A 21,490-nucleotide genomic window follows, 5' to 3' on the forward strand; every position below is an offset into this window, starting at 1 on the left:
ACCACTCATCTCCCAGCCTGTAGCTCTGCTTGGGGTTGTTGTGTCCCAGGTGCAGGACCCAGAACTTAGTCTTGTTAAACCTCATACAGTTGGCCTCAGCCCATCGGTCCAGCCTATCTAGATCCTCCTGCAGAGCCTTCCTACCCTCAAGCAGATTGACACACGCACCTAACTTGGTGTCCTCTGCAAACTTATTGAGGGTGCACTCGATCCCCTCATCCAGATCATTAATAAAGACATTAAAGAGGACTGGCCCTAGTACTGAGCCCTGGGGGACTCTACTAGTGACCGGCCTCCAACTGGATTTGACTCCATTCACCACAACTCTTTGGGCCCAGCTACCCAGCCAGTTTCTAACCCAACGAAGCATACACCAGTCCAAGCCAAGAGCAGCCAGTTTCTTGAGGAGAATGCTGTGGGAAACGGTGTCAAAAGCCTTACTGAAGGCAAGGTAGACCACATCCACAGCCTTTCCCTCATCCACCAAGCGCGTCACTTTGTCATAGAAGGAGATCAGGTTTGTCAAGCAGGACCTGCCTTTCATAAACCTATGCTGACTGGGCCTGGTTGCCCTACAAGTGCTGCGTGATGACACTCAAGAGGGCCACTACAAGCAGGGCTGTAAATAATGCACGTGTAAAATATACTTGACTTAAAAGGATGCTTGTGATCATATTTTGTTTCCATGTAACTAATTTAGTACCTTAAGACTTGTCGTACTAATTCTTCAGCCTTGGACACTAACAGCATGCACTAGCTCTGAAAGTTGCGACATTTAGTAATTTACAGCAAGAAAAGGAGCTTAGGATAGCGTGCTTCCAGAGGACTTGCATTGCATCCTGCAGCTGGCTGCTAATGCTCATTGGTATGTGACCTATGTACTTGGCTGCTCTGAGTTAAAGGCCAGAGAGATTCTTTATTCCCAGTTACTTTGAGATGCTTCTTTGATACTTTGACGTAAATGAAAAGTTGGGTTCTGATTAAGATTACTTTTTTTTTCTTGTGGTCTTTGTTTTTCTGCATATCCTCAACAGGAATTGCTGGAGTTTAAGGAGAAGCATTTTTAGTGCTGTTCTTTCTCTTCTCATATGAAAGAGTATCTTGTTTATGCTGTCTTTGGACTAATACATCAAAATCACTCCCGATACACAATTTCTGTTATGTGCAGCTTCACTTCTGTGAGTAATCCTACTGATGTTTTCAGGAGCTCTCACAATTACTTTTGTGAGTGAAGACTCTCGTATTGATCCAAGGCTCTTGAAATAAATTGCAGGGCTTAAGCAGCAACATCTTAGTCTAGAAAGTGATGCCCATAACTAGATCCTACTTCAGTGTTTCTGTCTGTTTTTAACTGTGTCGTAATGCTCCTTGTAAAAATTTAATTGCATTGCAATCTGTGACTTGATAGCAGAATTAGCTGCTGGGTAAAAGCATTCAGTTAATTACTGAAACTATGATCTCCACCTGGAGAGCCAAAAAGGAAAGTAAGATGAGTGGAAATGTTTTAATTAATGAACAAAAACTTAGACTGGTCAAGGGAAGGGATAACTTTTGAAGGGCAAATAGCAGCAATAAATTTTTAATTGTGATGGTTGGTGACCTCTGGCAAACCCCATTACGCTCCTGTTGGGGGGTGGTGGGGGGGGGATAGCCAGGCAATTCATTAAGACGTTGTGGTTGAAACTCTGTATATGCATGTTATTCAGAGCTTAGGTGGTCTGAATTTATTTTATTTTACACCAGTTCCAGAGTATGAACCAAGCCCCTGCCAGGAAAGGTCTGGTAGAAGCTTTATGCTTTCCTCACCCTGTACTCTACCCCAGGAGGATTGACTGTGGCTTTCACAGGTGCTTTGTGAACTGGCTTTTAAAAACGAAGCCCAGAAGCTGTGCTCTATGCAGCAACCTCTTTTTCAAGGGAACACATGTGCTGTGGTCAGCAGATAGCTAAACTTCTTATGCCTGCAACCTGCTTGGGTTCCCATTTGTGTTGATATTTGGTGATACACAAGTGTATATAGAGGGGAAAAAAAGGACTTGTTTGCATGAATTCATACATATTAAAATTTGCAAGAAATGTACATATTTTATAACCATTAGCACTCACTATGACAGTAAAAAGAAAACCACATTTTATTCTCTGATGCATCAGTTGCCAGCACTCGGACTCATTGAAGTGTTTCTGATTCTACTTCCCTCTTCCTTCCTCTCCCACTTCTGTATAAATATGGAAACAAGATTTTGAAGCAGTATGAATTGTAGTTATAGGAGTCATGCATGACCTTTGAAGGCTTTCTAGAAAAGCTCGTTATTGCCTTGTGTGTGCGCTTTCCTGAAAGACTGGAGCTTGCTTCATATCTATCAACTAAAATAAACTTAGCATAACTGGAAAATAAGTAAAATGCATAGCTGTAACAGGCAGTTGAAATTAATTTTAGATTTTGTAATATATAGATTAGTCATTGCAACCACTTTGACAAAATTTGGCACTTCCCTCTTTTCTCAGAAAACAGTAGGAGGTACCTTTGTGTTTATTTAGACGCTCAAGTAACTTCTTTCTTCCTGTTAGAAAAAGATGCGATATTATTCTTAATCCTAAAATGGTTGTTTTTATAACTTGTGACTTGCATCAAGCTGTTTTGGTTAGGAACCAAGGCACTTTAAAAGGCACAAAAACACATCCCTGGATTGTGTGTTTTTTTAATTGAGTAAAACTCTTATTTCATTATTTATAGAATAAAAAGTAAATGGGATTTCCCTTTAAAGCTTAGCTGACTTAGTGAAGAAAGGGAACGCTATCGATATTTGGGTAATTGAAACAATGCAGCCAGGCACTTAAAATGAATGGTTTGCAGAAAATCATGATAATAGCAGCATGGCTGGGAGAAACATAAATCTGTGGCAAAAGTCATTATTAGTGCAGCATTGTTTTTGTGTTGTACAGAGATTATAAGTCGTAAAAATGTCACGCACTGTTCCTATAAGCAAGGTAGTACTTTGACAGTGGGTACACAGGAATCTGGAAATGTTGATTAAATTCAGAGCTTCGGCAGTTCCTGGTAACCAATATGTGCTGGAAACTATTTAGATTTCAGAGAACTGTTATTACAGCTGAACCCCCCCCCATCCCCCCACCCCCCGCCTTCACAGTCAGCTTTATTCTGGGTAGAATGTAAATGTCTGATTGCTGGAAACCTGCTAGCACATATGTTTTCATCTTTTGGTAACAAGAGATCATCCTTAAAAAGTAGAATGAAGACAGAAATAACCTGTGCAACCACCAAGCATTAGTCACATAGCTCTTATATAATGCTTACGTCTTCAATCAGCATGCTGACAGCTGGACTTCTTTGTAATATTTATCTGGTTCTTCAGTATCTATCTCATTTGGAAGAGAAAGGAAATGGAGCCAAGCACTAAGGAGCATGCTGAGGTACACCCAGCACTTAGTTCATGAGAGTATTGCAACAAAGGAGCATCCTCTATCGCAGCACTGGACAAGGCAGTAGCAGAATGGAGGTCTGTAGCAGCGTCTCCCCATGTGCTCCCCAGTGAAGGTGGCAGTGCTTGGCATAGTTTTCCTTTTCCTTATCCTAAGTGAGGAGGCGTATTTCCTCTGCACTTATTTTTTTTGCCTTGATGGAAGGGCCAAATGAAAATATATAGCTTGAAATACTGAAAATGGCATTTCAACAGTTGAAAGCCAAAATGTGGTAGACTTCAGCTTGCCAGACCTCTTGAACATGCATCTCTTAGCCCTAGCCCCAAGAGGAGTGCTCATACACATAGATTTTCCTTTGCGGATTTTCACACTGCTACATGGCTATGGCTATGTAGTCATAATAACGTATAAAAAGAGTGGGATTCTCTGGGAGATAAGCCATATATTCCTATATAAAAATGATATGGGAATTACCTTGTAATGGTTCAGTAATCATTGTGGCTACTCTTAGGTTGATCTAGGATCAAATGTTTTTTAGTTCAAATGTATTGAATGTCTGTTCCCTACTGAACTGTAAAACTACTAACAGGAGGTGGAAGCACTCTGTGATGTCATTATGAAAGGTTACTTCTTGAGGCTGAAAAGAATTGTGTGGTAATCAAGTTTTAATAAGTACAAGAGATCTGTGTACTTTAAGTTGACATTATTATTCTTAGCTTAGTCTTGTCTTTATAGACTGAATTTTGTGATGTCTTGACCGTAACCATGTATTACATTTTTAGTTTTTCCTTTTCAGAAATACATGCAAAAAATGGCGCTGCTTTCTTTGTTGATTGGTGTCCTATGCTGAAATACTGGAGGAAAAATAGTTATTGTCCCTAGAGGATATTTATGACTTCCTGATTTTACATAAGTTTCTAGAATAAAAAAGTTAAACCAAAATATCAAACAGAACTAAGATGCCTTTCTTTAAGGAAAAAATTAAAAGCACAATAAAAATTGCTATAAAATTACATAAGTAATACTTTATTTAAAAAAAAAAATCTTATTTACTTACATTGTTATAGAAACCTAGAAACTAAATGAATGGCCTAGGGAACATGAAGGGGAGGTAATTATTTATAAGAATATAAGGTTGCACACACCCATCTGGTAGCAATTTAAAGCCAGGATTAACTAATTTATCTTAATTCATGCAGTATAATTGTGGAACTTGCTGCTGCAGGGTTTAGTGAGGCCAAAATTGTAATTGGGATCAGAAAGGTATCAAGTGAGTTCATGGAAGGTAGATTTGTGACAGGATGTCAATCTGGATGCAATCCTAGCCCAAGTAACCCCATTTTTTTCTGAGATGACTAGCAGATGAAGGCAGTTAGGAGAAAAATCTGTTTCCAATATATTTTTTTGAATAACATCTCTTTTTCACTAACTACTTACATACTTAGGTTTGAAAGAAAATAAGTATTTTCTCACCATGTTTGTAGTTGCATGAATATGAAGTTATTCTTTAAAGACAGTTAAAGTTCTTTGCAAGTACCCTTACTCCCTGAGTTCATGTACACTGATACACAGAAAATTATTACTCTGAAAGATCTGATGATGGACAATGAATAATGTGCCTGCTCTTTCTTTGCTTTAGGACACGGAAGCATGTTTGACCACACATCTCACAGTGCAAGCTCAAAAGTAACAGAGAGGAAACTACACGGGACTTGTCTTCCAGTTGGTCGTGGAAACTGTGGAAAACAATGTGTGAATGCGAGCAGCTATAGGTCTTCATTTTTTAATCCCCGGAATGGTTTTCATACAATACATTCAGAGCACAGTCCTGTGAAGCCAAGGATTATTACAGTGGTGAAACCCAGCGGGCATACACTCAAAAAGATAACCTTGCTTCTGAACAGGAGATTTGTCCAGACCTTTGAGCAGCTGATGGCTGACATTTCAGAAGCTTTGGGATTTCCATGCTGGAAGAATGACCACGTGAGAAAGCTTTACAATCTGAGAGGCAGAGAAATCCGAAGTGTTTCTGACTTCTTCAGGGAGGGCGATGTGTTCATAGCTATGGGGAGGGAGCCCCTTACATTGAAAAACTTGGAAGTGGCAATACAAGAACTTTGTCCTGAAAATCCTTATGCTGCCAGTGCAATTCATCAGGATAAGGAGCAGTCCCAAAAACTGAAGAGCAGGCTGTATGACAAAGCATCAAAAGTGGACAGTGGATTTGATGAGGCAGAGATCGCCAAGAATTGCGGTGATGTTATGTCTCCCAAAATGGTAGCTAGAAAAAGTCAAGCCAAGACAAAGCAAGAAGAGAAAATGAGAACCAAAAAAAAGTGGACTAGAGAGAGTTGGGATGGTGAGCAAGGAGTGAGGCCTTCTAGAAAAATCCGAGAAAGTGAGAGGTACCTTAAGCAAGAGAGGAGCCCTGAGAAGGGATTAGAAGAGATTACAGTGGAAGTAGTGAGGTGTGAGAAGTGTGAACATGAAAGGCAGGCAAGGCAAAAGTTACGAAGGGAAAGGCATGCTGAGACTTCATTTGAGAACACAGACCTGGATGCAGGTGCATGTCAGAGGTATCAGGTAGAAAGAAATGCAAAAATCAGGAATAGCCGAAAATCTTCTGAAATTCCTCTGGAAGGTGAAGAAGTTGGCTGGAAAGAGAATGGCTGCAGAAAGACCTGGAAACCTCTACATAGGAATGTTAATGAACGGCTGGAAAAGCAAAAAAAGAGCATTGAGATAAAAAGAGATCTGGAGAAACATGAAAACCGCGAGAAAGAAGTGGTGAAAATCAAGAAGAATGCTGTGGAAGGGCTGCAAATAACTCATGAAGTGAAGGAAGAAAATGGAAGTAGCTGTGTAACTAATCAAAATGGTTGGCTAACGAAAGACACTCCAAGGGATGCTGAGAAACCATCTAAAGTACATAGGGACAGCAGAGAGGGTCAAAGGGCTAAAGAGGAGGGTGCCAGGAGAGAGGGAAATATCATACACAGAGAGAATGACGTGACTCGACGAGAGAAAACAGGAGAGCGTAGAATGAATAAAGAAGAAAACAAGGCTCCAGGATTGGAAAACACAAGCCAGAGGCATGCCATTAAAAACAGAACTGATGTGGAAAACCACTATGAGATTGGCAGGACTATTGGGGATGGGAATTTTGCGGTGGTGAAGGAATGTCGCCACTGCAACTCTAATCAGATCTATGCCATGAAAATTGTGGATAAATCCAAGCTGAAGGGGAAAGAGGACATGATGGAAAGTGAAATTCTGATCATTAGGAGTCTTTCTCATCCCAATATAGTAAGCTTAATTGAAGTGTATGAGACAGAGGCTGAGATCTACCTAATCCTGGAGTATGTCCCAGGAGGGGACTTATTTGATGCAATCATAGAAAGTGTGAAGTTCACAGAGCATGATGCTGCTGTCATGATCACTGACCTGTGTGAAGCCCTGGTGTATATTCACAGCAAGAACATCGTCCACAGAGACCTCAAACCAGAGAACCTTTTGGTAAGTATGGGCAAACACACTGTATATTTGCAGGAGTGGGATTTATTTTCATTTTTGTTATGGTTGTTTGAATAGTTTCAGGCAAATAATATGTGAAGAGAATGTACTGTGGCAGTACTGTTTGGAAAGATGAATATGATCTTGAAATTAGCATTACAGCTTACTCTGCCTGTATCTGCTCTAAGCTGTAGATCACAGTGCTTGCAAATAGAAATTTAAATGAAAATGACCTGGCTTTCAGGGGCAGTGAGCATTTGTATTCTGGGAATCAGGCATGCTATTTATCATCTGACTTTTTGGTACACAAGTTTGAATGTTTTGCATGAAGCATGCACTGAATCATCAGGCATTTTCCTTGCAGACCAAAATTTATTAAAATTGCTAATTCAGCTTATTTGATGGACTTCTTGTCCACTGCAGACCACTGTGGCAATCCTCTACTGTAGTGATTTCAATTCTGTGACAATTTTACTTTCTTCAGAGCAGAAGTACAATGCATTTTTCTGAAATAAGCTGACGGCGATATACAGACGTTTTGGTGAAATATAACACCAAGCACTAAAGTTAACTCATACTCACATTGTGCTAAGGAGTTCTCTTTTCCAACACATTTCTGAGGCTACATTCCTTGCATCCAGCACTGAAGTCAGTAAAGTTACTCACATGTAAGTTGGTGTAGAAGTGTTTGCAATATTGATTCTTGGTAAGACACCCATTATAAGAGGGTGAAAGTAAGCAATTGGCTTGCCAATCGTTTGTTATGCTCTTCTCCTAGGGTTCCAAATTTCTGAGCAGAGTTACCAAATATCTGCCTGACTCTAACAGACCTAATTTGATCTGTTGGTGGAAGATCATAACCCAAAAATTGTTAACAGATGATTAGTCCTATGTGTCATTCAGTTCTTTAAGGCAATTAACTTTGGAAAAAAATCTGTGTATTTCTGGAGAAAGGACATACAGAGGTTGAGCAAAGCTGGGTCTGAAGAATTTGCATCCAAACCTTTTGACTAACCAATGGCGTCTATACTAGGTCCTGCTATGCATCCTCCTTAGTCTGATGAAAATCCTTGGTATGTGGTGTGTTTGTATAAATAGAAGATGGGGAATGCAAGTGGTTGCTTTGCAGAAAGAAGTATGATTCTGGGCCCTGCCATGCCTTGTTTTGCCGTTTGAGCAAAACTTCACTCAGAACTGAAGGGATTTCTTCCAGAAGCTAATTTTCCACTGTAAGCCAGGCTTTGCTCCTTCCTCTTGACTGAAAATAAAGTGCTGTATATGAAACACCTGAGACCAGATGCTTTGTTTCTCTGCATAATATGTAATCTTCTCAGTGCTGCAGTTAAGGGAAAAGAGAGGTGAAAACCATCAGGTGAGACCTGGATCATACATGTAGTTTACAGCACTGCAAAACAGACTGGTGGGCAAAGTTTTGTAACACTGAAGAAATTGTGTTGCCTGCTCTGGCTGAATTACAGAAACATACATTTTTTCAAGGACAGACTCACCCCCACCACGTAGGTATTTTATCACATCAGAACAGCATTACCAGAGCTAACAAGAAAAAAATACCTCTTCTGGTTTCACCTTGCTCGTTAAATGACTGAATGCCTGCTTTACACACTGTTTATGTGATGCTTCTTTTTGAAAAGTTAGTGTGTTCAACAAGCTATGTGAGCTTGTAAATTGTTGATACTATTGAATAGCTCATCTGCTATCTAATAATCATCCCTAAAAATACAGGCTGTGTGAGCAAGTTTATGGCTTTCTGAAATTTTAATATGCTTTCTCTGACTCCTTAGAGTGACTGGAACAGTAATAGCAGAACAACGTGGACAGCTGCCACTAATTTGGTGTTGGCAAGAGCTACACAGTACCAAACGTTACTGAAGCAAGTTTATGGGCTCATCCACTGTTGGTGGGCCAGGGGCTGGGAGCAGCCTTCTGGAAGTGCTGGCATCCTGCGGTGTCTCCGCTTTGTCCTTGGTTGTGGGATAGATACCTCCTGCTTCACTTCACATTCCTACACCACAGATGTGTGTCTGAATTAGTCTCCCTAGGCTGTCTTTGTGCACGGAGGACAGAAACAGGCTCATACTTTTTCATAGAACCATAGACCTATTTAGGTTGGAAAAAACCTTCCAGATCATCCTAACCAAGTCCACCACTAAACCATGTCCCAAAGTGCCATATCCACATATTTCTTAAATACTTACAGGGATGGTGACTCCACAACTTCCCAGGTCAGCCTGTTCCAATGCCTACCCACCTGATCTGGGAAGAAACTTCCTAATATCCAATCTAATCAGTTTTTGGCTGTTGACTCATTTGGACTACTTTGGGGTCTTTTGGTCTGGTGAATCCTGTCCTTTCTCTTTCTTGTCAACCATTTTTTTTTCCATATTTCTTAAACCTTCCCAGCAAATGGGGACTGGCAGAGAAAGGATCCTTAGCATGTCTTCGTTAGGGAATATGTTTTGTCTACTGTAAGTCTGTTTTCTGTGGGAATCTAGGCTTGCTCCTAATGACTTTTGAACCTACTGGATCATTTCCATCAGAGTTGACAGAGAAGCAGCAAACAATGGAGACATATTTCTGGAAGTTTCATAAAAATAAGCAGCTGGGGAAAGAAGGGAAACCATGTTTCTGTCTCTACAGAGGATAAGGTGGAAACATACTTTGATGTCTAGTGAGTTATAAGGTTATTCACGCAGAGCTGAAAATCTGGTTTTATTAGTTTACGGTACTATTCCTATTGCTCATGTGGCACTGTCCTCTAGTTACAGACTTGTATAACAGCCCACCGTTAAATCCTTTTTGCCTTTCCTCTCCCTCTTTCATTACTGTGCCTGCCCACAACTTTCAGACTCCTTGCAGTGTAGCTGTGAGGCAGAAGGGTGGTGACTTGCACTACCAAAACAAAATCTGTTTGAGAGCTGGCGTGAAGACACCTGCTCTGAAGCCCTCCCTTCCCACTAACGGAATCACCTGGAATAGGATGAGGTGTTTAGTGAGGTAACCTTTGCTACCAAGGCTGAGTGATGTGGTGTATTTGACCCACAAAATAAGCTGGTCACTACTTTCATGCTAGCTGGAAGAGCATAGGAGGAGTAGAATTTGCCACCAAGGTTTTTAGCTAAGGGACTGTTTAATTCCACAGGTGGTGGCATTTCTGTGAGTCAGAAATTACTTTCAAACTCTAGAGGCTGTTTTTCTGGATTATAGCAGTAAAAGATGCAAAGCCACATCCTCCCCCCCTTTTTTTTCGTGGTGTAGATTTTTGTATTTGTGATTGTGAACTCATTTTCTTGTACTCTTCCCCAAAATGCTAATATGGTAACTGGGCTCTATAAGTGTTGCAGCTTTTTATGCATTTGAGTTTTTTCCTTTCCTTTTTCTTTTCTTTCTCCTTTCTTTCAAGCTTTCAAGTTTTCAAATGTGTATGAGAACTTCAACTGTAGCTGTTTTATCAGTAAACGTTGGTTTTGTGACCCTATTTACAAATACGTAAAGTGCTGTTGAAGGTCTCCAAGTGCATTTGAGTTAAAATCTTATTTAACCAGTTACCTATCAGGAGCTCTCAGTATGATAAACTTATGCAGGTTATTTTCTGTAAGATTTCTTTTATAGAGAGATTATTCTAGCTACTGTCCATCAAGGGATGTCTGAAACTCAAATGTAGAAGCAGTGCTTTCTTTCTATCTCTGCTTTTAATATGCAAAAAGTTGCATGGGCTAGCTTGATATCTTTATGTCTGTATGTAGAATCTGTATTTCCATACATACATGCATAAAGAAGAATATTAATGCTATAAATCATCGTAAACACATTGAATTTCACAATGTAGATATGAAAACAAAGAAGAACTTGGGAGTCATCAACAGACAAAAAAAAAAAAAAAAAGGAAAAGACCAGTTCATCCCTTTTTGAAGATGAACTTGCCTTTGTATTAGTATATTATAATCTTTCAGGTGTATGGCTGCTATAGCTAGAAATCCATAAACAGTATTTGGGTATCCTGCCATCAAGAGAGTAGCAAACAATTCTGACTGTCCTGGTTCAGGACTACCAGATGCTGGCTTCCCTTACAGATGATGCATGCAATTAGTTGTATGGCTTAAATTGGCTGTCTACAGACAAAGTATGCTGGATGGATGCTGCTCTTCTTTGTGGCAATTAGCTCTGTAGGCAGGTAAGGGCAGCTCTTTTGGAATGAACTTTTAGAACCAATCTTTGTAGTCTTGAATGCAGATGCTGTAACAGATGTCATGATAAAGCTGGGATGGTCCTCTAGTGTTACTATTTTTGCTTTGTTTGTACCATTTCAAAGTATGTGGGATATGTCAAAGGCTAGATTTCTCATGGGAAGATTGTAGATTTCTGTGATACTGCTATGAGTAAAAGCTCTGGCCTCAGGAGGGAATACAAGTAACCTGAGTGGCTTTTCTTTCTGTAATGCTTATTTGCCTGCTATTTTTGCTGCCAGGTGATGGAAAGGCAGACTAGAGATTACAAAGTTTGGGATGAAGGGAATGGAATGCTTGCTTGATCTGAGCTGACGTTGAGTTGTTAGTGAAGAGGCTGAGGAGATCTCGGCTGAGGTTTTCAGGCATGCTGATAGGTTACACACTGGCTTTGAAATGATTGTCACAGAGAGCTGTAAAAATACAGCCATGTTGCATGCTGTTCCTACCTGTTCAAATGTCAAGTAAACTGAAAGCTCAGTGGTTTTGTCCTCAAGAACACATGGTGCAGTATTGCCACATTGTGCTCTGATGGGAGGTTAGGACTTTGGCTTCTCTGTGAAAAGTACACCAGTGTGTTTCAACAAGAAAAATGACCAGACATTTCCTAATGGCTTTCATGGGTTGGGATTAAGACCAGGATTTCTCCCTTTGCTGGTTTCTTTAAAATAAATAAATTATTAAAAAAAAAAAAAACACAAACACAATTGCATAAACATTTCAGTGTTATTTGTCCTGGTACAGTAGCATACAGGCTATTTGTTGAAATTCCATATGTGATACAGTTCCCTTATGTAATTTTAAAAGCTTTATATATACAACAGAAATATGTATTTGTGCTCATATAATACATATAAAATTGAGTGTTTCAGTTATGAGTTTTTTGTAGCGTTCTACCACTGTTAACCATATTGTTAGAATAGAAATCTTGTGGATAGATGCAGTTCTAGAAAATAACTATTACTTTCGTCATTTTCATTTTATCAGCTGTTGAGTCCACGGTGAATGATGACAAAAAATCCTCATGAAGTTGACTAATGCGATAGAAGATAGCTATGGCATATTAGTTTTCTCCTACAGAATTTTTGTCCGTGTGGTCATAGGAAACTTTTATTTTCAATTTCACGGTGGCAAACACATTTTTCTTAAAACAGGGGAAAAAAAACTCACAGAACTCTCGCTTAATCAAATCTGGATGAGTGCTTACAGTTTCCGTAAAGAAGATAAATGGGAATTAGTTGGCTGTAATGTAGGTGAGCAAATCTTGTCCCATCCGTGTCCTTAGTTGTCTTGTAATAGAGACCATCTTGAATTTTTGGTTGTCTCAAGCACTGTCTGATGGCAAAGAATGAGGTGTTAAAGCGTGAAGTATGCCTGTCGCCTCATATTCTGGCTTGTCTGCTCAAAACCCGAGTGCAGATTTTCTTGGTTTCCCTATATTCATGTTAGATGCTGGTCTGTTCCCCATAGTTAGAGACATAATTTCTCATTAGAAGCAAGTTTATGACATTTTTTACTTCTTAAAGAATATTTGAGTATCAGTCACCAGTATTAAGAATAGTGATGTTTAATTACCCTGCTACCTTACTCATGACTTGACCTTTCAATATTTTTTTTTTAAATAATGTTTCATTAGCTGCATTACAAATTAATGCTAAAGACATGCATACAAAATTAGAATGGGAACAAGTGTTTTGATTACCTTACACACAGATGCAGGAGATGGGAACTGATGGAAAGGCACACTTCCAATGATGTTTTGTTGGATTCATTTCTCCAGCTTGTACGGTGTAATTACTGCAATTCATTTATTTTCAGAGCAGCAGGTAGAGTAGCAGAGTAATTTGCAAAGAAAATAAAGCCCTTTTTTCTTTTTTCTTTTTTTTTGGACCTTTGTGATGGAGTTAGGCTCTTCAAGTGACACTGTAAAGTCAGTGGCATACGTAGGAATATCAATTATCATAAAATCATAGGATCATCTAGGTTGGAAAGGACTTTCAAGACAACAAAGTCCAGACATGAACTTGACCTACCAAGTCCTATCATTTAAACCATGTCCCTTAGTGCTGTGTCCACACATCTCCTAAATACCTCCAGGGGTGTTTTGGGGTAGTACTCCACCACTCCCCTGGGCAGCCCCTTCCAATGTCTGACCACCCTCCCCATGAAGAATTTCTTCCTAATGTCCAATCTAAACCTCCCTATGCACAAGTTGAGGCCCGTAACATTCTCCTTTGCTTTCCTAAGGTGAAAAATAAATGTTTAATTCACTCTTCCTTATTTTTGGTCTTCCTCCTTTTCGTTTCTTTCAAATAAGTGTGCCAGAGTTTGAAGAGCAAAATTTTCTTTTTCCATTATTGCTTTTCTTCTTATATGCATGTGCCATCTTGGTACATGGAGAAGAGAAAACTTTCTGAATACTGTTTATCGAAATATGTTTTCCATTTCATTTTGTTTTTGTTGACAGTACTATTATTAGAACGTCTTCCTCTGTATTATTAACTATTTCATTTATCTTTTGCAATCTAAAAATGCATGTGGACTAAATGTATATTTATATTTCATTGAATGTAGGTTCAGCATAATGCAGATAAATCTACTACACTGAAACTAGCAGATTTTGGCCTTGCAAAGCTGGTTACAAAACCTATATTTACTGTGTGTGGAACACCAACATATGTTGCCCCTGAGATACTTGCTGAGAAGGGTGAGTGTATATATCTATAATTCCTAGCAAATCATCCAATTGCTCTTAACTTTCTAATCATGGACATATTCCAGAATGTTTCAACCTAATGATATGCCTTTACAGGGTAGGAGGTTGGCTAGCAGCAAAATCCGTGAAAGGAACGAAAACCTCTTAGCTTTTGACAAACACAAGCATATCAGTCATGTTTGCATTATTAATGTCTATGGGATATAACTGTGATTTCCAAGCAGGCAACTTAGTAAAATATCATAGATAATAATTGCTTACGTGGTGAAATAAGCAAAAGTTTGTCTTGCAACCTCAGGATAGTCACCCCCATTTTGTGACTGTAACCCAAACAACTTTCCAAGGCCCTCTGATGCAAAAGGATGGTGAACATGTATGCTAAATACATGTAACAAGCCAAAGCATCGTTCACATCAGAGAGAATTTTGTTGATTTCCTATCCAAAAAGACTCAGACCTGGAAAGGAGTCAGATTTTGATGACTCAAGAAAAGCTATTTCTGTGTCTTGTTCTGTAGAGCTGGGTTGAACATCTCCAGTTATATTCAATTTCAATGGAAACTTGGCACTCTTAGTGCTCTTTTTTTTTTTAAAAAGAGAAACTGAGGAAGACTATTTTAGAAATATGCCCCATGTTTTCTCAATTAGTCTCCTGTTGACATTGGCCTTGTGAGACAGACAGTGATTGTGAAATATGTTGAAGAAGAGAGGCAGTGTGTGAGAGCTGTGACTATTAACAGAGCAGATCCACTTGCAGAAGTGGTGTACCAGCCACTTACTCTTCTGCTGACCTTGTCTTTCTAAGAAGCTGAAGAAAGCTTCTCTGTTTCTTAGAGAATAAAATGAGAAAAGAAACAGCTCCTACCAGTCATGAGTTGTGTTTTTTGTTGTTGTTGTTGCTTTTTGTTTATTTTCTAAAAGAAGACTGAGTAAAAGATGGTTAGCCATGGTTTGTCTTTTCTTCCTTAGGCTATGGGCTCGAAGTAGATATGTGGGCAACTGGTGTGATCCTTTACATTTTGCTCTGCGGTTTTCCCCCCTTTCGCAGTCAGGAACGTGATCAAGAAGAGCTGTTTCAAATCATACAGCTGGGTCACTATGAGTTCCTTTCCCCATACTGGGACAATATTTCTGCAGGTAAGATTCAGCATGTATACCAGCTTTGAAAACCTCTTCCCTGGAGTGCCTTGGACACACAGAAGCCCCCTTTTGTTCATGACAGGGATGTCTGTCAACTTTGGGGTGTCTTACAGGTCTGTTTTATATGATGATTCTGTATTTGCTTTAGATGTCAATTTAGTCCTCTGGTGGTATCAGTCACGGTGAATCTGAATATCAGAACTGATTGATGTAACTGTTTGCTCCCTTTCTAAGGCAAGAAAAAAAAATTTTGTTTAGCTGACTTGTAAGAATTATCTCTGTAGGAAAAAAGGCACCAAAATTATCTCCAGTGTTATGTTACCTTTCTGTAAAGATGCATTTAAAAAAATCTCGAGCTGAAAATTAAGTCCTTGATCTGCAGAATGCAGTGTGAATTTTCTATTGAGATCAATGTGGCCATTTCTTCCCTCTTCTAGGCTAGTAGTGCCTTTTCTGCAGTCTTCAAAATCAGACAGTAAAACCTGTGTCTCCTTATATGATCTTTTAAAGAGCATACTCAACAGAGTTCTGTGACTGTTGTGCTCTTTGAGGGATAAGATTCCCATTGCTAGTTCCTGTGAATCAGAACACCTAGCTGCATGCCTTCAGCATTTCTTCAAGATTGAATTCTTTTCCCTTTTCTCTTTCTTTGGGGGAAAATGGTGTGGAGGTTTAACATCTCCTGTCACTAGTTCTAAATCTAGTTGCTAAAATATTTCCTGGGGATAGCCACAAAAAAAAATACAGTAAAACTAGTAAGAAAGATTAGAAAGATGTTTTGTGTAGGAATAACCATCACTTTTATTTTCTCTTTCCTTTTCTTTCTTTCATAATAGCAGCAAAAGACCTCATAACCAGGCTGTTGATAGTGGATCCCCAAAAGCGCTACACAGCACAGCAAGTACTTCAGCACCCTTGGATCAGAACAGCTGGAAAAACTAATGGCAGAAACTTGCAGAGGGAAGTAACAATAAATATTGAGCGTCATTTCCGGACCCAGCGCCGAAAGGAAGTTGTAGATGAGGACACATGAAGTCTCTTCAAGCTCATCTATTTGTCCCTTTTTATTGATTAACAAATTATTTGTTTTCTTTTGTAAATGAATTGAGCCTTCAGCGTATAGATTTTGCTGGCCATCATTATGCCTCTCCTTGATTCTAAATAAGGATAGAGATCATATTTGCATCCCCACCCTTGTGATGTCACTTGGGAGTGTCTCTGACAGCAGTGGGTACTAGATATTTCCTGGAGGGTATCCATTATTTTTCTTTAAATACTGATTTGAACTTTTACATTATATAATGTATATCTTTTTAGATGGCAAATGTTTGCTTCTGCGGCCAATGTTAGTGGTGACTGAAATGTGTTTTCTTGTCTCATTTTGTATGATACCTTCAGGAGTTTTGCATTTTGTTTTTTTATAACGTTTTGTGTTTATAACATTGTCAAAATGGCTGTCTGCATACATATCCTGCACTAATTCTTAAATTAGCTTTTCACAAGTTCCTGCGAGCAGTGGAGAAGGTGAGGGAATTATTTTTGTGTGTGTGTATATATATATGTATGTATATATTATTTAGCTGTAGGATATGTTAAATAAAATGTAAGATACTATTTATTAAGTTGTAAGGAAAGAAAAATCGTTGTAGGTGAAATGAGATATTTTATGATATCTCCCTTGGCAACATCTTTTCTTTGGATGTTCTCAGGGACAGGGTAGTAGAATGTACAATGTTTCTGTTAAACTACCATGGTTCTGTATAATATGGTAGTTTTATTTCTTTATAAGAAGAGGTGGGAAGATACCATGGCTGATACGGTTTCAAGGCTAGAATAATAACTTTGAAAACATTTTTGTTCCTACTCTGGGAAGTAGGAAGTTAACAGTTCTAAGGAAACTATTCCCAAAGGTATACTTATGGAATGATAACCCAAGCTTTTTTTTATACTGAATTTTTTATTAGGAGCCATCCACATCCATCTGTGACTCCCTCATGCTGATGGAGAAGAGAGAGCTGGAAAGCTCCTTCTGTAACTTAAGTTAGCCCTTACCTTTATGGTTCCCCTCTCATCAACATCCTTCAGAGCTGAATTGCTTTTGTACACCTGTCAGTGTAGTTTAGCAAACTTTTTTTTTTTAAATGTTGCCTTCCTTGGGGTCTCTTTCCTTGATTCTGTAAGAATAGGCAATGCAATGAAGTTACATTAAAGTTCAACTCAGGAAGAGCAACTTCTTGTTAGTTCATGGGAAGGTCTCCCAGGGGACATGTCATATGCTTCATTGCTTATGTTATTTTTAATTGGATTGGATGGAGTTTTAAAGAAAGCCTTTGGGGGGAAAAATGCAGTCCTGAGAAGGGCCATGACCTTAAAGAGCTTTTGAATCTCAGAAATTTTCTTTAATCAAATCCAAAAAGCACCCTAGTTGTCTGTTTTATAATGCTTTGTCCATGAATTACACGTGCTAGCAAATAATATTCACAATAAAATTATCAGTAGTATTAACATAAAGTTCATAGCTTGTAGAATTGAATAAAGGTATCTTGTAATGAAATGTCAGAAGCATTTCAGAATCAGTAGAACATGTTCATAACTATAAGAAACAGGATATTATTTTTGCTGAGTGCTAAAATTGTGTGTGAATTTTCTGAATTACCAAAAAGAGTGTGGTACTGTCAGCATGTTTCTGTGTCAAGCTGTGACAATTTTTGCCTCAAAAATGATGTATGGAAGTAGAAACAACTTGGCTCTTACAAGAGAATTGCATTTTCAGTTGAGTTGGCTTATTTTAATACATATTGGATTAAGACTTGCTGTGGAATCCAACAATTTGTAAAACAAATGAGTCAAATCTTTACTGTATGCCCAAGTGGCATTTATGATATGTCATACCTCTGCTTTAGAGACTCTGAGTTAGGAAGACTCTTCCTGTTGAAGAATAGATTTAAGTGCTTTCCTATGTGTATCCTCATATTCTAAATCTGTTACGTGGTCTTTGAATACTAATAATAACTTCTCTGCTAATTTAAGTCTGTCTCAGATGTGGAAAAATAGCTTCTGACTTGCAATATTATATTTTGTAATTATTTTTAATATAATAGTTCAGGAATAAAGTTTGAAGTGACAAAAAAAAACCAAAACATTATCAGCAATGAATCCAATGGTATGGAGTTTGCTATGGGTTGCCTTGTTGCCTTTAAGAACATGTCTACAGCCTTAATCCTGGTACAGAAGATAGAGAATTTGTTTGTAATAAATATAAAAGTAATTATTTTATCAAAGATCTTGTTTTTCTCTCAAGTTCTCTAGGTTCTAGACTGCTTGAACACAGACTGTGCTGCGTGCTGCTATCACATAGTGTCTGTAAACACCAATGCTGATGTGGCAGCACTGAAGGACTGGATTGGTGATGCTAACAGACCTGTGGCATTAGGCCCTCCTTCAGGTTGGAAGCTCAAAAAGCTTCCAGGTGCTTCTCAAGGCTTTTGCCACCTCCTGTATCTATCCTATTTAGATAATCCTTCCTTTCTTCCATTGCTTTCAGTGTTCTTGCTCTGCTTCTGTGCTGCTGTAAGCTAGTTTTCCACTCATTCCAGATTACATTACCTGAAGTCTTGGGAATGCGTGTGATTTTGATGAGCTCGGCCTCAAGCATTGCTTGCTGATGTTGACAGTTGGTAAGATTAGAGAGGACTCAGACAAGTGAAAAAAAAACTTGGTCTCAAAGATCTCTAGTGTCCCCTGTATCTCCTATAGTCTCTTTTCTTCCCACTGCATGACATTCCAATGTAGACCTGATCTTTACTGTCTGTAAGACACACTTTCTTCTACATGAACCAAATTCATGTTACAGAGGTAAGTTTTTTTTATTTGCAGTTTTTCCTTTCCACAGAAAATGAGGTAAGAACTGTAAGATAGCAGTAACAGGCCAAACTGCAAGACTTTCCAGACTTCTAAGGTGTCAAGATCCAAACATACATTTAAAGAAGTGGATCACCAATATTTCATTTCCTAGTGACACACGTGTCACTTTTCTTTTTACTGAGCCAACACTTAAAATCAAAGCTTTCAACTACAATAGTCACACTGCAGAATAGCTGGGCTCTATGTGAGGGTGTATTTGCTACCGAGATTATCAAAAGCATTAAAGCGTTTTGAACATCCTTGAAAGCCAGTGTAAATACAATTGTGTCATAATCTTTTCTTGACTATATTAGGAGTTTCTGAACATTAAGTCCAGGTTTTCAGTGCCAAGATTTAGGGCACTAGTCAGTCTGATTGAGAATGTAGTAAATTTGCTGTGCTTATAAACTGATCTTCCCAAAGAAGAGTATCAGTCTCCTTTTTTTTTCCTCCCATCTCCTAGATTTATCTTAATTTCAGAAATGTATAGACAATGTTTTTCATTTTCTGTCTGTGCATTCTTCTATTCTGTGCAAGTCCATCAGTACAATGAATTACTATTGATGTTCTTGCTCCTGAAAGTAACATGGGCACTTTAGCTGGACTGGCAGGATATGTTGATACTTATTGGTATTACAGTATGTCTTGTATGCAACTACGCTGAAAGTGTCATTTTTCTAAATTAAAATATAACTTTTCCATTGAAGTCTATAATATATTTTTTTCCCCTGAGAAAGGCAAGCTATACAGTGGATGTTATGTTTCAATATTTCCAATAAATTAGGAAACAATTGCCTGGGCAAGTATTTTGATCCTTTTTTTTTCATTATTATGCCCCCACCCTCCGCCCCCTTAATTTATATTTTATTTATTTGGGTAATGTTTCTTGTAAAAGTTGGCGTGTTCATTAAGTATTGTGTGTACTTTCATTTACACATAAAAGAACCCCTTATAATGCTGCAGTCTTTTGAGCAGTTACAAATGTAAACACACAATCCCATTAAAATCAACACAATCACACTGGAGCTGAGAGAGATTCCAACACTATTTTTGTCCCTGTATGTCATGAATGGTTTCCACTAGGATATTAGAGCAATCGCGATAAGCATAGCTAGTTTCATTGAAGTATAATGCACACAGTACTAAATTTTGTAGTAAATCCTTATTCTGTAAAATTCAAAATTATTTAAAAACGTTTTGTTTGTAGAAACGGGCATTGTAGTTGAAATTGAGTTGATTGCAGAAGTGACTTTTTCAAAGAGTTTTAGTAGCTTGTGTATAACTCATTTCTGTTGCTGAAAATGTTATTTTTCTGCAGGCCTGCAGTCTTCGTGGAAAGAGTAGAAATAAAAATGCATCCAATATATTGATGATGTTTTAGAACAAACTACCTTCTCTCTGGATGCGAGCATGTGAGATGAAGTGGCTGCTACTGTGAGAATCAGTACACGCTGTCATTTATTGTGTATTGGTACTTAGAGACCACAGCCACCTCTCCACTCTGAGAATAACAGTAGACTGTTAAGAATTGAATGACTTAATTATAATCACACAAAATTATTGCACTGTATTTTAAGGGGTGTACATAGGGGTCTGATTAAAAGTGATTTAATGCTTTCTTGTTAGGGAGTGTGTTTCCCATGCTACTCATAGTTGAAGTCCACCAATTTATTTATTTTTTTAATTATTTTTTTGAATAGGCCATTAACGTTGTCACTGCTACATGCACTTTGTTCAGAAAAGATGACCCCTTGTATCATCCAGTCTGCTGATTCACTCTGTTCTCTAGCATTATAAACAGCTGTTGTATTCCTGCAGAATTTTATCTTTTGAAATTACAGCTGTTTTGATAACATAGAAATTAGAAAAACAGGAAAAAAGTGAAGCTAACAATCCTAAATCGTCACTGGAAATATTTTTGTTTTTTTGAATGCAAAAACTGAAATGAAGAGCTGAAACTACCTAAAAACGTGGATAAATTTAAAAAGTGTTCTTGTAGTAAGTATTTCTGCAATCCGAGCAATGTGAATATTTTGCCTGGTGAAAACACTGAGCCATGCAGTACATTAATAAGGATAAGTATTTAGGTGCAACAACAGTCAACTTCCAGAAATGCTTTAAGAATGCTGTATTGAATGAGGAGTGTAGGACTAAATAAGTTCCTTCTAATCAGTGGAAAAAATGTTGTACACTATAAAAAGAAGTTTCTTTCTGTGTTGTTATTGCTGTGTTAGTTGGTAATGCTTTCTAGATTTCAGTGACTGACATTATATGGTAAGATGGCATTTCTTATGGAAAAAAAAAATCAGCACAAAACATTATCTAAAGTGTTTAATGACAAGGATTTCAGTGGTGATGGTTTTTCCGGAAAAAAACAGAAGTGTATGATTGTTAACTGATATAGTAAGTTGTTAAGCAAACCCTATTGCTGCCTTTTCAAAGAATGTAATTCTGTCATCCTGACCTTGTAATGCTTCAACATATAAGTTCATTATTTAGCAGGCTCAGAAGAAACCTCTGTGCATAGTGTAAGGA

General features: G+C 38.3%; 1 protein-coding gene across 3 annotated transcripts in view; it reads left to right on the forward strand.

The window, feature by feature from the left end:
• The window catches only part of DCLK3 (doublecortin like kinase 3), a 29,047-nt gene extending 10,767 nt beyond the window's left edge, over positions 1-18,280 (forward strand). For 2 of the 3 annotated variants that reach the window (XM_040548912.1, XM_040548914.1), the window contains exons 2-5: positions 5,081-6,957; positions 13,773-13,905; positions 14,882-15,049; positions 15,889-18,280. In XM_040548912.1, coding sequence (XP_040404846.1) covers positions 5,081-6,957; positions 13,773-13,905; positions 14,882-15,049; positions 15,889-16,085 — 2,375 coding nt within the window. In that variant the 3' untranslated portion in view covers positions 16,086-18,280. The remainder of the gene's footprint in view (positions 1-5,080; positions 6,958-13,772; positions 13,906-14,881; positions 15,050-15,888) is intronic. The other variant, XM_040548913.1, reaches the window with a different exon arrangement.
• Positions 18,281-21,490: the final 3,210 nt, after the last annotated feature.

Source organism: Cygnus olor, chromosome 2, assembly GCF_009769625.2.
Source record: "Cygnus olor isolate bCygOlo1 chromosome 2, bCygOlo1.pri.v2, whole genome shotgun sequence".
Classification (NCBI taxonomy): domain Eukaryota; kingdom Metazoa; phylum Chordata; class Aves; order Anseriformes; family Anatidae; genus Cygnus; species Cygnus olor.